General features: G+C 28.6%; 3 protein-coding genes across 5 annotated transcripts; all 3 read left to right on the top strand.

Annotated features, from left to right (window-relative positions):
- The first annotated feature begins 18 nt into the window (after positions 1–18).
- On the top strand, positions 19–5485 carry LOC145185560 (mitotic spindle assembly checkpoint protein MAD2A-like). Of its 3 annotated transcripts, none has more exons than XR_016455559.1 (7): positions 19–140; positions 1211–1226; positions 2303–2433; positions 2534–2642; positions 3362–3459; positions 4209–4663; positions 5322–5458. XR_016455559.1 is itself a non-coding variant. In XM_090097542.1 (6 exons), the coding sequence occupies exons 1-6, from the start codon at positions 80–82 to the stop codon at positions 5483–5485; spliced, it is 579 nt and encodes a 192-aa protein (XP_089953668.1). In that variant the 5' UTR covers positions 19–79. The 3 variants fall into 3 exon arrangements, 1 of the variants encoding a protein (XP_089953668.1); XR_016455560.1 differs by having other exon boundaries at positions 28–140; positions 1211–1241; positions 3362–3460; XM_090097542.1 differs by lacking the exon at positions 4209–4663 and having other exon boundaries at positions 5322–5485.
- Positions 5486–6159: 674 nt separating this feature from the next.
- On the top strand, positions 6160–11681 carry LOC145185946 (PHD finger protein 14-like). The gene is made up of 4 exons (XM_080061988.2): positions 6160–6305; positions 6530–6635; positions 9529–9741; positions 9846–11681. The coding sequence occupies exons 1-4, from the start codon at positions 6189–6191 to the stop codon at positions 11648–11650; spliced, it is 2241 nt and encodes a 746-aa protein (XP_079918114.2). The 5' UTR covers positions 6160–6188; the 3' UTR covers positions 11651–11681.
- A 4444-nt stretch (positions 11682–16125) lies between these two features.
- LOC145185264 (transcription factor Sp5-like) lies at positions 16126–17969 on the top strand. Its single transcript, XM_080061125.2, has 2 exons — positions 16126–16483; positions 16595–17969. The coding sequence occupies exons 1-2, from the start codon at positions 16421–16423 to the stop codon at positions 17750–17752; spliced, it is 1221 nt and encodes a 406-aa protein (XP_079917251.2). The 5' UTR covers positions 16126–16420; the 3' UTR covers positions 17753–17969.
- The last annotated feature ends 720 nt before the right edge of the window (positions 17970–18689 follow it).

Here is an 18689-nt window from a genome sequence, read left to right as displayed (position 1 = left end):
TTTCAACAAAACAAATTAATTTCTCGTTCGGTCCGAAGAAATTACACAGTTATAAGATTGAAAACTGACAACCCTAAGGATGGATTATGCTGAGACAATTCCATTGCGTGGGTCTGTGGAAATTGTTGTGAAATATTTAAGTATGAATTTACATTCCGATTTTCCATGCATAATGCTTTAACATTTTAGATGTAGTTATGGAAAACTCCCCCACTATAGTTTGCTCTGGGTAATTTAAAAAAACATTCCGAACTTGACTGGGTCTTGCTAAAATTACTTGCCCTTACAACCTTATGCTCTAAGTTTAAGTTTGTTTTACAAATCTTCATTTAAATAACTCTTTTTAAGTAAGTGATTGACACTATAAGTAGTTTTTTAAAGCATTATAATAATTTAACATTGAATAAAACTGCTATAAATTAGCTTTTCATTCATTTGTTTGCACATGTTTATGTGCAAACAAATGAATGAAAAGCAAAAAGTTAAATGTGCAAACACATTATGTTTGCACATTTAACTTTTTTGTAAAAACCTTACAGAATACAATAAAAAGTACATCATTTTTATAACAAGACAAAGTGTTGACAATGAATGTGTTATTAAATAAAAGTACCCTTTTAGTTTTGTGTACCTTAGGAAATTAAATATAATTAAAAATGCACCAAAAAAGTATACCAACTGTTCAATCAAAAAAATTATCCTAGAATCTAAACTATTATTACTAAAATATTTTCTCAAAAAATAATTATTTATTTAGAATCTAAAGCAACACATCAAGTAAGTATGTTTCATAGTTAAAGCTGATGCAAAAATTTGCCAAAAACTAAATATCTATTAATTTATTAATTGATCATCATATTAATTTATTAATTGATCAACACATTTGTTTACACTATATAAACATCTTTATAAACAAAATTTCTGTACTAGTTTAATTTAACTAGCAGTTTGAGTAGCATATGGTTTAGGCAAATATTTTAGCTTTTTAATTTTATTTTGCACAAAACTTTCAAAATGCAACTTAGAAATTTTTTAAAATGTCTTTAAATGATAGATAGTTAAACGGAAAAGAAGATAAGTTTTATATATATATTGATAGTTAATCAGAAAAGAAGATAGATTAGATGTATAATTTATTGTTTTGAACAAAAAATCTTAATAAAGAATTATTTTGATAAATGCTAAATTTCAATCTTTTTTTCTCTTATAGATTTTGCAGTAAACAAGTAAGTAGCAATAAGGTAACTTTTTTGTCTTGATTTCATATAGTATAATTAAATTTGATACAAAAACAATTATTAATCTTTTTTTTTTTTCTATTTGTCATATTTGTACAAACAGCACTAATTATACATTTCTAAATAAATAGGTCTAAAATATGTAAAAGTTATTTTATTATTTCAATTAGGATTTTATATTTACACTAGTAATTTAATTGATACTAAATCAATTTTAGTTATTAAGGCAAATGAAAGTTATTAGTTAATTCTGTGCCAATCTTTTTTTTTTTTAATAGACTATTTTTATATATCTTTTTCAGCCAAAATTTAGCTATTTTGACTATAAGTATATGTATATTGTTAAGGGTTACCTTTAGGATTGTAATTCTGGAAAGAAAGAAAAAGTAATTATTACAACACAAATATCATCCTAACATTGCTATTAATACTAAAAACTAGTTAAAATAAAAGAAGAAAAAATGCTGAAAGGAAATGATGCTTACAATATATTATTCTACTTTATTTTTAACTAGAATTAATTATTTAAATAACTTATTAGCTTATTCGAACTGATAATTTTTTTATTTTAACTTTTACTCAATATATATAATATGTAAATATATATTGAGTAAAAATTTAAATAAAAAATTATAAGTTTGAATAAGTTAATAAGTTATTTAAATAATTTGTTCTAGTTAAAAATAAAGTAGAATGATAAAAGTAAAATAGAATAATACAAATAAAAATAGTTTTGTAATATTAAAAAGTATTTTCATTTTTTATTTTTTTTTAATACTAAACAGTCAAAATAAATGAACTATTGTTAAAATACTAAATAAACTTATAATTAAAATAACTAACTTTTAATTAAACTAATATTTTTGTTTAATAATATTTTTATCATAAATGTAACATTTCCTTTATGTATTTTTTTCCAGAGGTTAGTACTTATGTTAGGACTTTTGCAGTTAAATTTTTACTTTTACTTTCTTTAGAGTATTATTACTATTTCTATACTTTCATAAATAATATAAAAACTCTTAATTTTGTTGCATTGTGTTAAAACTTTGAATATGCCACAGGATTTTGTGTGAAAGAGGAGTATATCCTGAAGAAAATTTCGCAGAAAAAAACATTTTTGGTTTAACAATGAGAGTTGTTGACATACCTGAAATTACAGAATATATGAGTCAGTTCTCAAGCCAACTAAAGGGTATAGTTAGGAACAAGCATATGTCAAGGGAATTAAAATTCTAAGGTAAGAGCTTTTTTTATAAAAGTTTATAAAATCTTACTTTGTTATTATCCTTTAGTTTGGTTATTGAAACAGGAAGTTGAAAGAGTAGTACTTGTAATAGGATCTGTCAAGCAGCATCAAAATTTAGAAAGATGGCAGTTTCAAATAAAGAGCAAAAAACAAAGGTATGGTTTTAATTCTTGTATGTAAGTTTGACTTGAGAAGAAAGTTTGAGAAGCAAAATTCTATAATAAAATCTATGCAAATCATTGTTTATTGCCTTTGATTGCACTTTTTTTTGTAAATGATATTTTTATCAATTGACATTGAAGTTAATGATCTTCCAATCTCTAAAAACCTCACAGAATACAATAAAAAGTACATAATTTTTTGTACTTTTTATCGTATTCTGTGAGGTTTTTAGGGTTAGGGTTAGCCAAAATGTCTTCTAAATAAATTTTTTTTTTTCCTTATCATTAGCCACAACAACTAAAAACAACCTTTAGTTAACTTTCTTCAAATAAAAGCTTGTTAATAATAAGTAAAATATTTGAAACATAAGATGGCTTTCTTGTGCCTCATTACTGTTCTTTTCAGTTTAAAGAAAAAATATAAAAAATTGAGTGCCAGATTATTACATATTGCAGGGCTAAAAGAGAGACAAGATTAAACTTTAAAAGCCAAATAAAAAGCCAAAGGTCTTAGAGAATACTGTATTTAGTATCAGAATCAATTAACTAAGTTACCTAATCATTGAGCATATATACTATTTATGTATAATATGTGCTCAGATTTTCACATCTACATTATTCCAAAACAAATTTTTAGGCAAGAAATGACATTAAAACTGTTAATTTTTGAACTATTGAATTAAGTTGCATATTTTATAATTTCACAATTTTAGCAGTGAAAAGCGTGTTGAAGAAGTCCATGATGAGATTCAAGCTATTGATAGACAAATAAACTCTTGTATCACTTTACTGGCACCATTAGAGGAAATATGTAGGTTTTTTAATTTGTTGTTTTTTTTCTAATGACCATTTTAGAATTAAATAATATACATAAAGTATATGCTTAGTACCAACCTATTATATTAATATTTTTTGTAATACTTTTTGAGTAACAATTTCTTTTTAAGGTATTAGTGATTTGTGATGAAATCAAGAACTATGTTTAAGATTTGTTTTTCAATTGATTGGTTGATTATCTTTGTTTTTCAATTGATTGGTTGATTATTTTTTTATGAACATAAATGTTAAACAAGTTATATGTAACTAAAAGGCCGCATCTATTTATCACATCTTGAGTACTATTAGCTTCTTTTTAAATCAAAAGACTTTAGAAATCAATTTCATAAGCTTTTTTTAAAAAAGCTTTTTTAAGTATTAAAACTGGGTTAAATTTTTTTTTTTTCAAGGTATTTGAGAATACTGTATTTAGCATCAGAAGTTATACTAATATTTATTTATCTAAATATTTTATGAATACTAATGACATTTATGTATATTAACACCTCATAAATAAAATTTTGCACAAAATTTAAAAACTAATATTTTAAGAACTAATAAGTTTTATTGTTTAATATTTCAACTGTTAATATGTTAGTATACGTAGTTTTTAAATATATTAAAATAATTATTTCAAATACCATATTTTGCAATATTATAAAGTTTTTTTGAAAGATGTTTTATTTGAATAAGGAAAATTTCTTTATTCATCTTTGACTAACAATATCTAATTCTTGCTTCAAGCTCTTCCAAATTCTCAGCTCTCCAATTATTCTCGTACACTAGCCGTTTTAAATCACCCCAAAAGTTTTCAATTGTTCTTGCTTCTGGAACGTTAGCTGGGTTTATATATTTGGGTACAACTTTGGTTATTTTCAATTTTAAAAAGTGGATGACCGACTTTGCATAATGTGATCGAGCTAGATCAGGCCAGAAGATAAACTTATTGTTTTTTTTTATATTATTCTGATACTAGAGGAAATAAAGTTTTTTCTAGTATCTCTTTATAAGTGTACTGGTTGATTGCCTGCTTACTGTGATAAATATAAAGAGGGCTTATTCCACGGGGACTGATGCAACAAGAAACTAAGAGCTTGTACTTGTACTTTATACGTAAATTGTATCTTACTTGGTCAGAACATTGAGAAGGATCAGCGACATAAAACCTATCATTACCAGCTAATGTGCTATTGTTTAAGGTAAAATAGCTTTCATTATTCATAGCAAAATCCAAGTTTTTATAATTTTAGTATAATTTATGACATTTAGGATGCATAGCTTTCTTCTGCTGATGGCTACGATCTGGACAATTTGCTTTTTTGAAAGTTCGAATGTTAGTCATTGTTTTTAATACTTGGGAAATTTGAGTTTGACCACAGTTAAAAACTTGAGCTACTTTCTTTTGGGAGCACCTTGACTTATTTAAAAATGCAGCAATCTTTGGAATATTTTCTTTAGTAGCTACCTTAGCAATTTGACCACTTCCAACTTTTCTTTTTAGAGATTCTCCAATTTTACGATTTTATCGTAAGCAGTTCAACAAACACTTTACCTTTTTCTCGATTTTTTTGGAAAAAAAATTTCCATAATTTTTTTGAGGTCTTTACTTTGACCATTTTATTTTCAATATTTAAATAATATTTTTAACTTAATTAAATTAAATTTAAATAGATTATAAAATCCTCTTTTAAATAAGTATAAAGGTTTTTTGTGTGCATAAAATAAATTACATAATAAATGAAATTAAAATTTGTCCAAAATTTTATTTATAGGGTGTTATGTGAACACTTGTATGTGAGTTACTTGTTTTCCATGTTTTATATTTCTGTTTTTTTTTTTTTTTTGTCATTTCTTTAGGTTCTTTTAACTTACTTGTCTATGCAAATGTTGATTGTGATGTACCTGAAAAATGGCATGGATGTAATGAGCACTACATTTCCAATGCTGAAGAATGTTTTCTGAAGTCAATCTCAACTACTCACCACCAAGTTGACATGGCTTTTTGTTATAAACAGTCATAGTTCTGTTGTTAAAAATAATTTCCAATAGTACTATAAAAGTAATTATGATTTATCAACCATTTTTACGTCTTTGACAGTTTATAAAATTTTAGAAAAGTTAATTTCAATTTACAAATGTTTGGCTCATTATTTTTGTTTTGTAACTTTATACTTGTTTTTAACTTTTTTTTATTCTTATCTAAAACTGAGTTAAGTGTAAACAATAAAGTAATTTAATTTGCCAGCAAAAGCATTTTGAGGTAAAACAAAGAGAGACCTAACTGGAGGAAGCCATTATGGCTTCTTTACTAAATTAAAATATTTTGCTAGTGTAAAAGACTTTTAAATCACCAACAATTATTTAGCATGTAATAAATGTATTTAATTTAGATACTTAGAAACTTGAGATTAAATTATTACTTTTCAAGTTTTATTTTTTTTTTAGCTTATCTTTTTTTTTCTGCAGCTTATTTTAAGTATGAAGTACTAACTAATAATTTGAAATTTTTAAAACTATAAAATTTAACTTTGATAGTTTTGAAATTTTCAAGTTAATATTGGTAGCCTGGGAACAAACAGCTGATGCTAAGCATTGCTGAACCTGTGACAAGTTTTGATGAACATAAGGTTATTTTTTTAAGTTTACTAAAAATGTATTTTTACTAATGGATATTTTTCTTTAAGATATTCATCATAGAGCTATTTTTGAAAGAATTATATTTGCATGCAATTTGAAAACGAAATGAGTGATATGACACCATATGAGTCCATGGTCAAATCACTTACAAATCGTGACAAGAGCAAGCGCAAAGTAAAACTTGTTGAGGAAAAGTTGCTGGAGGTATACTTTAGTTAAGCAAGCAGATTTAGTTAAGCCTTCTAACTGCATAAAAAAAGCTTTATTAAACCAAAGTAACATAATTTAAAAACCTCTCAATTTCAATCAAAAATAGCAAGTCAAAGTTTTAAAATTAATTTAAAAGAGATTTCAAAAAGAAAATTTCTTTTAATATTGTTTCTTAAATTTTTTTTAAGAATTAATTCCATTAATAAATTTCCATTTAGTTTGCTTTTGCCGGTGGTGATAGTGAGGAAGATGAAGATTTTGTTGTGGGTGAGGAAGATGTTATGAGTGATGATTTTGACTCGGATGATGATAGTAATGTTATAAGTAAGTTTTAGTAATATGTTAATTTTTTTGAATTTATGAGTCACACAAATAGTTGTGAAAGAAAGTTACTGTTTATCTTTTAGAAGTTTTTCAAAGTTTTTAGAGTGTTTTACAACCAAAAAAAGCTTATGATCTCTAAGTTTCATTGTAATGCCTCAATATGGCACTGAATGCTTCATACATAATTTAAACCATTACAATCTGAAGGGAAATGCAGAATACAATCGTTTTAAGCCTTAGTTATTGTATTTTTTGAACCCTAAAAACTGAAAAAAACTTTAAAATTTTTAAAAGTTTTAAAAAGTTTTAGTATTTGAATCATTTTTTAAATATCAACATTGAAGTTTTTTGTTTTTTTTTTAGATAAATCTGTAAGCTCTATATTTTTTAATGGCTAACATTTTAGCAGATGTATATAAAATAAAGACTGCAAATCTCACATTTGCATATTAGAGAACGATAAAGAGTATTAGGCTAACTTATCCTCTAAATTTAACTTGGAACTAAATTTAACTCAGAAGAGTCACCAGTTGTGGTAGACATTCTGCTAAATAGCATTTCTTTCTTTAAACCTTTTACAGATAGTGGAAAATATGTCAGTTCCAAGATTCACTGATAAGCTAGCAAGCTGCGACTGTGATGCAATTTAGACGTGGGTTGATATTTCAGAAAAACCTTCAACCACTTACATGAGAAATTTTTTTTTTCTTAAGGTTTGTTCCTGTACTCTGACTTTATTTCTGAGCACGCGAAATAAGGCCTCCGCTTGTTTCTCGTGGTTTGTGCCTGTATTTATATCTAAATTCACAAAATACTCCGGTATTTTTGTACTTATGTTGTTTACGCTGCAAACATTATTTGTAATAAGTGTCGTTGACTTTGGAGACGGTTACGTTTTAGCTGTGTCTCAACAGCAAAACGACAATAAAGAGTTCCAAATACAAAAAATGACGAAGTAAAAAAAATCCAAATTTTTAATGCCTTCGTTTTAAGTTCAAAATAATTCAAATTTGTTCATGGTCTGCTGCTTGACCTTTGTAGACATCGCGGTTTTTGAGTACGTTAAGCATTAAATCGACACCAGAAACCATTAATCTAAACTGTAGTATTTGTGCGTTAAAGAGAAAACTATGAAATTTAACAAAGTCGTATGAAAATATGTAAATAGTAATATGAAAATGTATTTGTCAAAATTAAAGAGAAAATCGCTAGTGATATTTTCCAAAATCAATAAGCAGATATAACAACTTGTCGGTATTAAAACGGAGTTCTAGTTGGTCTTAAATTCGACTCTTTTTTGACTTTGATCTTTTTCTGATGATCAACTTCAAATTTGTTTAAATCGACGGCTAAAGCAAATTAAATTGTATCGACTTTGCAGTCTACTTTTCGGTAGACGTCAATAAGATCGACTTCGGTGTCTAATTTCGGAAGGCGTGTGGAGACGTCAATCTGACAATCGTACAGCTGTAAAAATTAATCACCGACGTTAAGTTACTACGTATGTTATTATTTTAACATTTAGGCACACTACTGCGATATATCGCAGTTTAAAAGTGGTATATTGAATAATTTATTAAGCAAAATTAATTCACTAAAATAATTTATTTTATAAATTTTTTATATACATATGTTTTAAATAGTCAATACGTTGATGCTATGTAAGGTCCTTCAAAATGATATGGTTAATTCATTAAGGGAGACTGAAAACCGAAATGAGTTTAAAAAAAAAAGCATTCTTGTTTTTTGAAGTGTGACTAACGAGTTGGCAAAAACCAATCTATAGTCGTTATAAAACGTGTTTTATAAGTATTACAGATTAGTGTTTATTAACTCACTAATAGTCACACTGCAAAGAATGTTAATGCTGTTTCAACTGACCCTCTATTTCAATCTAATTTGGTCTTCTTTACGCGGGTCGGTTTTTAATGTGCATTTTATTTAAGATATATTTCCATAAATTTGCATAATAATATAAAAATCAATTTTATTCAAACTTGCTAATCAGTTGAAATTTAAGGGATCTTTCTAAAATATGGGGGTAGGAGGGGGAGAGCTGGTACCTATTGTTATGGATGCACATCTATGTTGTTGATTAAAGTTTTATATTCAAATTATAACTAATTGCAATTGAATCCTTTTTTCAATTTGAAAGTAATTCTTTCATCGCCTAATGATTTTTGTAAAACATTTAGCTCCGTGTGATATTCGAAAATATAACACAAAGTTTCGTCTGCGAAAGAGTTAGTGAAGCTATTTGTAATTGTTTTTGCCATTGCTCGACTTTCGCGTGCACTCTTTCGCGTGCATATTAGGATAAAGTCTTTTTTAAAGGAAAGATCAGATCTAATAAAACTAATAATAATAATATAATAATAATAATAATAAGGCTTAACTATTTTCATTAGTTTTCCTAAGAGAATTAGTTGGAGACAGCATAAAAATTATCTTATAAAGCGGTGCCTCTTGCTTCTATACGAACGTTTGTTTTGTTGAATGCTGCGGAAACCGAGGTCAAGCGTTCAATTAGAGCATACTTATCTGCTTAGAAAGGTGGCAAAAAGATTTATTCTGACAAATGATAAGAAAAATAGCTTTTTCTGAAACAAATCATTTTAACATCAGTTTATAACTCTTGCTTTTCTTAATGCAAAAACACAAATCTACTTTTATAATTTGTGCAAAATTTCGATACCAACTTCCTGTAATTCTTTTTAGTTAAGGAGTTGTTCCATAATGATAGTGTTCAGGAGTTATTCCATAATGATAGTGCTTATGATGACGATGATGATTACGAATTATTAATAAAAATATAGAAGTGTTTGATTGTTGGTAGATGTGTATGAGTTTTTGAGATATTATTCCTTCTAAATATTGTCGTTTTATTTTTAAGGAAAAACCGATAGTGAAGATTCAATTTCTGACGAATCAGAAAATGCTAGTGTAAGTGCATGTAAAAAACCCTCGTTGATTCTAGAAGAGAGTTCTCCGGTCCCTAATAATGTCGATTTAGCATCAGTAAAATGCGTAGAAAATGTTAAAGACGAAAATTGTACAGAGAATGTTTTTGGAAAAAAGCCTTTTCTAGTTTGCGGGATTTGTTTGGGTAAAATCATCTCATTTCTCTCTTTTCTCAAATTTTGCAAATCACTTTAATTTTTTGGTATGATTGCATTTATAGCAGGTTCCTTTTTTGATTTCTTTTAAAAGAATCTAAAGAAAACGACAACGATGAAATTCTTGAATGTGATAACTGTGGTATATCTGTGCACGAGGGTTGTTACGGCGATATTGATGTAGACGACGATGATACTGTAGATTCTGATGTCGCCACAGAACCTTGGTTTTGTGAGCCATGCAAGGCTGGTGTTAAAACTGCACCGTTTTGTGAACTTTGTCCAAATATTGGGGGAATTTACAAACAAACGGACTCTGGGAAATGGGTACATTTAGTATGTGCGCTTTACACACCGGACGTAGGATTTAGAGATGTTTCTAAGCTTCAAACGGTTGTGTTGGAAGATATAAAGAGTTCTGCATGGGCGGCGCGAGAATGCATATTATGTCTAGATGATAATTTCAGAAAAACAGGTGTTTGTATTGATTGTGACGCCGGCTTATGTAAAACATCTTTTCATGTTACATGTGCTCAGAGGAATGGATTTCTCTCAGACATTCCAGACAGTGACATTAATCACGCAGATGATTCAGATTTACTGTTTGCACATTGCAAACTTCACTCGGTTAAAGCAGATGTTAAAGCTCGAAAAACAAGTTGGTTGGCTTTTCAGTCCCATGTCTCCAATTTTAAGCGTAAGCAGAGTGATAGTGAGAGAATTGATCATTGCTTCGAAAAAGCTAAACGCGAATTTCAAGAATATCGTCGTTCTGTTGTGTATTCCACTATTTTACCAAAGCTTCCTCGTTTTCTTTCAAGCTGTCCTGAAGCTTGTATCCTGCTGGCTAAAAAAGCAGAGATACTTGGCATAGTTAGTCATCCCGGTTACAACGTTAATGCTGCAATAACTTCAGGACGAATATCAAAACAAGATCCGAATCTCTCGTCAGACTTTGTGAATTACTTTTTTAAAAGAGAAATGCTAATTAAAGAACTTCAACAAAAATTAAAAATAGGAGGCCCTCTCGGTATTAGTTTGAAAAGAGAACAAAAACGACTCCTGGCTGACACTATTCGGTTACAAAAAGAACTCGAAATGGTTATAGCAATCAAAGAAGAGAATACTATTGTTTTACAAAACCTCCATAATCAACTTTGTCAGCTTTGCTCTAAAAATTTGAAAATGCCCGAGGTTTTTAAGTTAAAAAATAACAAAGACCTTGGGAACCTTGAAAATTCAAAGCTCTTATTGAATACTATTATAAAGAAATGTGCTACTTGCGCATCTGCAGATGATCAACATACGTTAGTTTTTTGTTCAAAATGTAAGAATTATTACCATATGAATTGCCTTGATCCACCTCTTTTGCGCATGCCTAAGCAGTCTGGCAAATACGTATGGCAATGCACTGAATGCGATTCTAGCGAATCTGACTGCGAACCTGAGAGAACTCTCGATCTTATAGATCAAGATGGGAAAAGAAGGACGAAACGCAAAGTGAAAGAGCCAGAAAAGTTTACTCCGGAATCTTTGAAAGAATCTGCTGATATTTCTGCGCAACGTAAAACTCCATCTGAAAAGAAAAAAAACAAAATTTCCAGCGAAAAAGTCAAAAATATTGAAAAGAATTTAAATTCATCATTTTCTACTAAAAAAAGGAAATCAGATAGTTGCTTTCAAGAAGAATGGTCTAACTGTTTTATATGTAAAAACATTGGTGATGCAACATCTCTTGTACGGTGTGATAAATGCAAGCAATGCTACCACTTTAAAACATGTCTTGATCCTCCATATGCTAAGTCGCCCAAAGGCAAGTTTTGGGACTGGATATGTGAGGAATGTGACGAAAGGGAGAACGACGACGAAAAATTAAATGAAAATGTAGACAATGTATAAGCTTTATTAGAAAATCTTTATCATCCCCTCAGTCGTATTGTCTACTCTCTTAAAATTGTGTTTTGTTAAAAACAATGAAAAAAACGGGGAGGGTGATTCTCATAGCTGATCACATTTTACTAATACTTAGTATCTATTAATACAATTTGCTTCTACTTTAAATATTGTAAAACTTGTGTATTATAGTTTTAAAGAACCATCGCGTTTTCCTTGATCGTTCGCATCGATCAACTAATAAAAATTAACTCAATCCTTTTTTTTTTCTCCTAAAAAATAGGAAAAAGGGTAGGCTCTGTAAAAGAGGTAACTTGATTTGGTTTTTAATAAATGTACTGGAATTACGAAATAAAGGCTGGTTGATGATGTACGAAAAAAGGGTTGTTTTTTATCTTAAAACTCGTGCAGATGTTATGACGAGTATAAAAATTTTCTTTCGAGTTTGACTTAAGTAGTAACATCTCTCTAACTTCTTAGAGTGAATATTTTAATAGCAAAAAGTTTGTGTAGAATATATCCAGCGCACTTATTTTACAAAATCAGTTAGGAAGAAGTACAGATGACGTAATATGAAAACTTTTGCTTTATTCTGAAAAAACTTACATTTTTTTTCGGCCGCCAATCAGACCGATAACACCGAGTGCGTCAATATATCAGTAAAAAAAATTATTTCCCTTGAAATAATCCAAGATGTTGTTTATTGAGTTTATTATTGGATTTTGGACTCCCTCAATCCTGAGACTACTTGTTATAAATATTATATTTATTATTATGTTTATAATTATGTTATAAATATTATCTGTGTTTGTATATATATATATATATATATATATATATATATATATATATATATATATATATATATATATATATATATATATATATATATCGCCCCAAAAGGCTTGACTGTTAGAAAAATAATATGTAATATTCACGATTATAGAAAGCGATAAAAATAAGAGTTTCTTTATTAAACTTCAATTATTTAAAAACGTCAACAACTGCGTGGCGTCTCGGTGTTTCTTGTTCTACTTAGCTCTATTACGTTAGTAGAAGTTGTCGAAGTCGCAAGTACTTTCTCTCTGAAAGACCTCCCATTCATTGTAATAAAGGCTGGCTATTTTAATGTATCATCGAAAAAGTAAACAGACCAGAATTTAATTTTTATTTCACACCTTCCATGAGCGAAAAGCCTGATTTATTTGATTGTATAAATCAGTTAAACTTGAGAAAGCAGATTAATCTGAAAAAAGAATAACATTTTGAAACTTTCTAAGATTTGTATTTTGAAGGATTGAATAAAAAAAAACATCGAATTTTATTTATTTTTGAATGAGAGTTTGTTTCTTTGTTGAGCAAATTATGAATGGCTAGCGCGATCGCCACTGTCTATTTGTCCTCTTATTTGTGCGTTTGTTTCCTAATTTGCACTTAATAAATCTAAATAGATTTAGAGGAGTGACTAAGGATGTGACATTCTGTATATATCAATAACAGAAATATAAAAAATCTCCGTAGTGCATCCGTCCGTTAAATGATAGATCGGGAATTTACACTGAATGATTTTCTAGATAACATCAGAATAAGTTTAATAAGCTTAAATTACGTTTTTTATTTGTTTTACTTCAACCTAAAAAAATGAAAATTTAAAAGTTAGAAACTTAATTAAAAAAGATAATTTTACATCAGCTGTCATTAAAAATCTTTCGTTAGCTATTCTTATTATTTTTATCTTATTATTTAGAAAATTTCCACTTAATATATACACTATATATATATATATATATATATATATTTATATATATTTATATATATATATTTATATATATATATATATATATATATATATATATATATATATATATATATATTTATATATATTTATATATATATATTTATATATATATATATATATATATATATTTATATATATATATATATATATATATATATTTATATATATTTATATATATATATATATATATTTATATATATATATATATATATATATATATATATATATATATATATATATATATTTATATATATATATATATATATAATATTATCATTTTTTACTCCAAATTGGAACGAAGAAGCAAAAAAGAAAAATTCGCTTATTAAAGTTTATAAATAGAAATTAATAACTTTTGAAAACGTAACAAAGCAACGTTTTTGTTGTTATTATTATTTTGCTTCCAATTACTCCGCCTTCTGCTAATAAAATCCCCAACTTAACGTTCAAAAAAATGTATGAAACTTAAATTCTTTCGTAAAACAAACGATATATTTGTTTATAAAGACGTTTTTACGATTGTAGCAAAATTTCATTATAGTTGTTGTTATTTGTTTTTTCTTGTTTGTTTTTTTTTTTTTGTTTTTTTTTTTTGTTTTGTTTTTTTTTGTTTTGTTTCGCCTTTATTTTCGTTTATAATTCACCCTTACAATCGTCTGCGTTAACGAAGATAAACGTTTTAGGAAATTAAGTGTTTTAAAAAATGTTTTAACTTTAAAATGTTAAAACTTCATTCTTTTATTTTGAGTTTACTTTAAGGCTCCAAAACAAACAGAAATCAGAACACCTCGGAAGGAAAAAACCATGTTGACGCTGGGCGATCGCACATTTACATTAAACTATTTTCCCTTTTTTACTGTTCATTTTAATCTGTTAACGCTTAAAGGATCACTATAAAAAAAAAAAAAAAAAATAGAATAACCCGTACAAGATTACAAGAAAAATAAATGCGCTTTAAACCAATGAAAACTCAGTCAATTGCAACCAGGAAACACTTAGTTAGAAAAACGCAGATTATTACCTCCAAGTAAAAGGAGGGGCCTGTTGTCACAAATAGCTTTTAAATTTCTCCTCACTTCGTCAGGAAGAAGTATTTTATGCGTTCATGTTTTGACTGTCATAAAATGTCAATCCGAGTAGAACCCATATTCAAGTTAAGAACTGGGGGGGAGGGGTTAGGTTTTAAGCAACTCTACTGCTTTATGTGAATCAATAAGGTTGAACCATAAAACAATATAACTGTAATTAAAAATATAGCTATGGATGATAGGGAACTTACACTTGACATTTAAGTGGGAAGTTCTGAGGCTAGAACATTTTTAAAGTCGCAGGCAGATAAGCCAATTGACAAAACCATCATCATACACTTTGATGGGCGCCAAAATGTTTTTATCGAACTTAATTTCTTTTATGAAAACGATAAAAACATTTAACTATGAATTATTATTGTTATCGCGAAATGAAATCAAGAAGTTTTAAGTCACTAAAAGAAGCGACAGCGCCATCGATAATCACAGCCGAGTGTACACATTAGCTTATCGGAAAGTACGCTGAAGTATTCGCTCATTTTTATCTTTACAAATGTATATCCTATTTACGCTTTTTATACTCTTGTTTATACTACTACTACGCTCTCCAATTTTACTGAAATGTTTACAATCACTCGCTCACCTAAACGAATTAACACGCATATAAGTGCGTGTATATACACATGCGTGTATATATTTGTATACATATATACACACGCACTGAGATGTTTTTATGAATCACGTATACGTAATTTACGCTAAAATATACAGCAATATAAAAACATCGTCGCACGATATGTTAAAAGGAACATCAGCGGAAACTAAATAAAAGAATATATCAAGTGTAAATATATATATATCTCTTCGATACCGCCTTTTCACGCTTCAATTTGATAGGGCGTAGACGCATTAGCAACAGCGGTAAAGATCACTAAGAATTCTAAATAAACGTTAATTTTAAAACCTGGCCTGCCCCTTGATTATTTAATTTGAAACTTTTAAGCTGTCTCCATTTCAACCACAGTATATCAATGGGTCGGCAAAAAATAAAGTATAAACGTTTTATCAACTTTACCGATATAGAAACACTTTTTACAAATGTTAGTCATGATAAGTCCGTATATATATATATATATATATATATATATATATATATATATATATATATATATATATATATATATATATATATATATATATATATATATATATACTTTTTTTTTTTTTTTTTTTTTCGTTTAATTACTTTTTGAGAATTTTTTTCAATAAAAAGTATAATATTGAGGTTTTTCTTTCATAAATTTTTTTGGAGCACGCTTATTCTGAGGTCATAAACAAAAAAGTGGTAAAGTTCGAAAAACTAACGAGGCAGGTGTCGGCATAGATGAAAGTGAAAGAACAATTTTTTTGATTGAACATCACCTTTACTGTGGATTGTCGGAATGTTTCACAATTAAATTGATTTGAAGTCAAAAACAAAAATAAAAAAATCAACCAATCAAATTTGTAAAGGATTGTTTCGTTAAGAACCAATCATATGGCACTTAACATTTCTTATCCAATAATATAACGCTTTAATTGTTATGTCGGCATCTTAAGATATTAAAAGTTAATATCTTTTCCGCCTTACATATTCTGTTTATCACCGCCTCTTAGTCCAGCCCTTTCGTACGTAAACACAGAAAATATGATCGCAACGCGCCATTTCTCAGTCAGAGGCGTGACATTAACCCCTTATCAAAGAAGCCGAAGCTATTTAAGATAAGATGGCGGTTTCTTCTGATGTCTGAATGAATTGTTTCGGTCTTTTTTGATGTGAGGATAACGTTAAGAACGATTTCAAATGCCCAGCTGATTTAAATAGAATCGAAGGAGAAAGCATTCAGTTAAACTTTCTACTCCAAAGTAAGAAGACGTTTGTAAGAAACATATTTTAACTAAAAAAATAAAATGTCTCCTCCAAGCCGTGCACCTACAGCAGTTTGCTCAAGCTTAAAGAGCCAACATCATTGCGTAAGCTTTTTTTCTTTAATCCATATTTTTTTTCTCGTAAGAAAAATGTTTTTTTTTTTATGCCTATTATAAAAAAAATTATGATCTTAACATATTTCTTTTTTTTTTTAGCTAAAAGAACATGTCAAACACTCACCACTAGCATTACTAGCAGCAACCTGTAAAAAGATAGGACGACCAATCAGCCCTCTAGAACAAACCTCTCCTAAGAAAATTTTTCAACCTTGGAATCACACGTTCGAGCCTCCAAACTACGAAACGCCACTTTCACCAAATAGCAAAGTGAGGTATTTTTTGGAGACAAACTTTTCGCTTCCACCCAGTCCTCCTTTGAAAACGGAGTTTTTAAAAGTATCACCCACAATAAGACCAAAGCCGATGACAGCCATCATGCAAGAAAAAACGACTAATTACTCTCAAAGAGTTTCTCCTCCTCCGTGTCTAGCATGCTCTGCTGGCCAAAAATGTAACGGAATGGCTAAGATTACTCCGGTTCTGTTATCTCCACCTGCATCGCCAATCTCATGGTTGTTTCCACAAAGCATCAACCAATCTCTTTCTTCCAAGTTATCTGTTACTGAACAACATTTAAAAGATTACCGTGAACATTCGCCACCAGAACAAACGCGCTTTACAAATTTTCTATACAAAAACATAGACTTGTCTCAAACAAAATCTAACACAATTATGAATCAAGATAATCTGGTGCCTTCCACTCAAGCTTATACCAATCGTATTTTCTCATCAACACCTCATGTAACACCAGCATCCCACATATTCTCGATATCTACATCTATTCCTGTTCAGTCTCCTACCGTTGCAAACAGCGTTACAACTCGCAGATGCCGTCGCTGTAAATGCCCAAATTGTGTATCTGGACAACAATCTGAACCAAATAAACCAAAACAGCATGTATGTCATATTCCAGGATGTGGTAAAGTTTATGGTAAAACAAGTCATCTTAAAGCACATTTAAGATGGCACGCTGGATTGCGTCCCTTCATTTGCAATTGGCTATTCTGCAACAAATCTTTTACTCGGTCGGATGAACTTCAGCGTCACCTACGAACGCACACTGGAGAAAAACGCTTTGCTTGTCAAGAATGTGGTAAACGTTTTACTCGCTCCGATCATTTATCAAAACATATGAAAACGCATCAAAACAAAAAACAAGAAAACAATCTTAGCAAAGAGATCTCTTCTAAAGAGAACGTTGATGAAAATTTTGAGGATAACGTTGCGGACCTCGAGGTGAACGTTGAGAACTGAAATTGTTTTCTCCCTTGAATTTTTTTTTCTTTCTCTTTTCGTGTTTTTTATTACATAATAAGTGAAAGGCTGAAAATATTTCTCCACGTTTTCAATTCTTATTGTACATACCTCATATCTATATATATATTTATATATATGTCTGTATATGTTTATATCTGTATATAATTATATTGTACGTATGTAAATACTTCGAAAATTTAAAATTTTTGAATCATTTTATTTTTCTTTTCTGTTTTGACAGTTGAAAGGGAGTAAAGGGTTCACAAAATTTCTCGTTTCATTAAAATTTTAATCTGGAAAACGTCTTGTTGTGGAGGTTAATAAAATTTAGTTTAAGAAACAATTTGGAACAATTTTCTCACATTCAGCAAATGACTCTTAAATAACTAATTAGTTGATCAACGCTAAATAATATCGATTCAACACGTTTTTACTATTTTTCATACGAAAAAAACATAGCTAATTAAAATTTTATATCAACGCTTCTTTAATAATTTAGCTCCATACTTAAATAACTGAATTCGCGGCGTACTTCAACGACTTTGAGGGGGTTTAATAGAGAAGACAGTGGCGTCTAATTCAGGCACTGCTGTCTGATATAGACGCCAACTCGGAATATAACAGTTGATTGTCACTGTTTTTAAATAAGGCGCTAACATTCAACCAGATCGCGCTTCATTAGTCCGTTGAAACTTAGAAAAAAATTTTTAAACAAGAGAAAAATTTGTTTTGAAATTTAAAGGTTTTATATATAATTTCTTGTTTGTATTTCTCAAATTCCCTTAGGGCTGAAAAATGAATTATATTGTTTTCTATTTGCATATAATACATAATTTTGTTCTGGAATCACTAAAAAAACTAAATATATGTTGCATTTAATTTTACATTAAATCAATATACATAAGTACATGTAAGTATGGATATACACTCATGA

Source organism: Hydra viridissima, unplaced genomic scaffold (assembly GCF_058129835.1).
Source record: "Hydra viridissima isolate aposymbiotic clone 2 unplaced genomic scaffold, HvirCarnegie_v1 scaffold_9, whole genome shotgun sequence".
Taxonomy (NCBI): Eukaryota; Metazoa; Cnidaria; class Hydrozoa; order Anthoathecata; family Hydridae; genus Hydra; species Hydra viridissima.
The sequence above is the reverse complement of the archived record's forward strand: the minus strand, read 5'-3'. Positions and strand labels throughout refer to the sequence as shown.

Excerpts from the sequence above, each read along its gene's own strand:
- LOC145185560 (XM_090097542.1), top strand. The coding sequence starts at position 80 with ATGGATTATGCTGAGACAATTCCATTGCGTGGGTCTGTGGAAATTGTT. Across the intron at positions 2,434-2,533 it reads GTTCTCAAGCCAACTAAAGG|TTTGGTTATTGAAACAGGAA; the intron begins GTATAGTTAGGA and ends ATTATCCTTTAG. Across the intron at positions 3,460-5,321 it reads GGCACCATTAGAGGAAATAT|GTTCTTTTAACTTACTTGTC; the intron begins GTAGGTTTTTTA and ends TCATTTCTTTAG.
- LOC145185264 (XM_080061125.2), top strand. The coding sequence starts at position 16,421 with ATGTCTCCTCCAAGCCGTGCACCTACAGCAGTTTGCTCAAGCTTAAAG. Across the intron at positions 16,484-16,594 it reads TAAAGAGCCAACATCATTGC|CTAAAAGAACATGTCAAACA; the intron begins GTAAGCTTTTTT and ends TTTTTTTTTTAG.
- LOC145185946 (XM_080061988.2), top strand. The coding sequence starts at position 6,189 with ATGCAATTTGAAAACGAAATGAGTGATATGACACCATATGAGTCCATG. Across the intron at positions 6,636-9,528 it reads TGATGATAGTAATGTTATAA|GAAAAACCGATAGTGAAGAT; the intron begins GTAAGTTTTAGT and ends TTTATTTTTAAG. Across the intron at positions 9,742-9,845 it reads AGTTTGCGGGATTTGTTTGG|AATCTAAAGAAAACGACAAC; the intron begins GTAAAATCATCT and ends TTCTTTTAAAAG.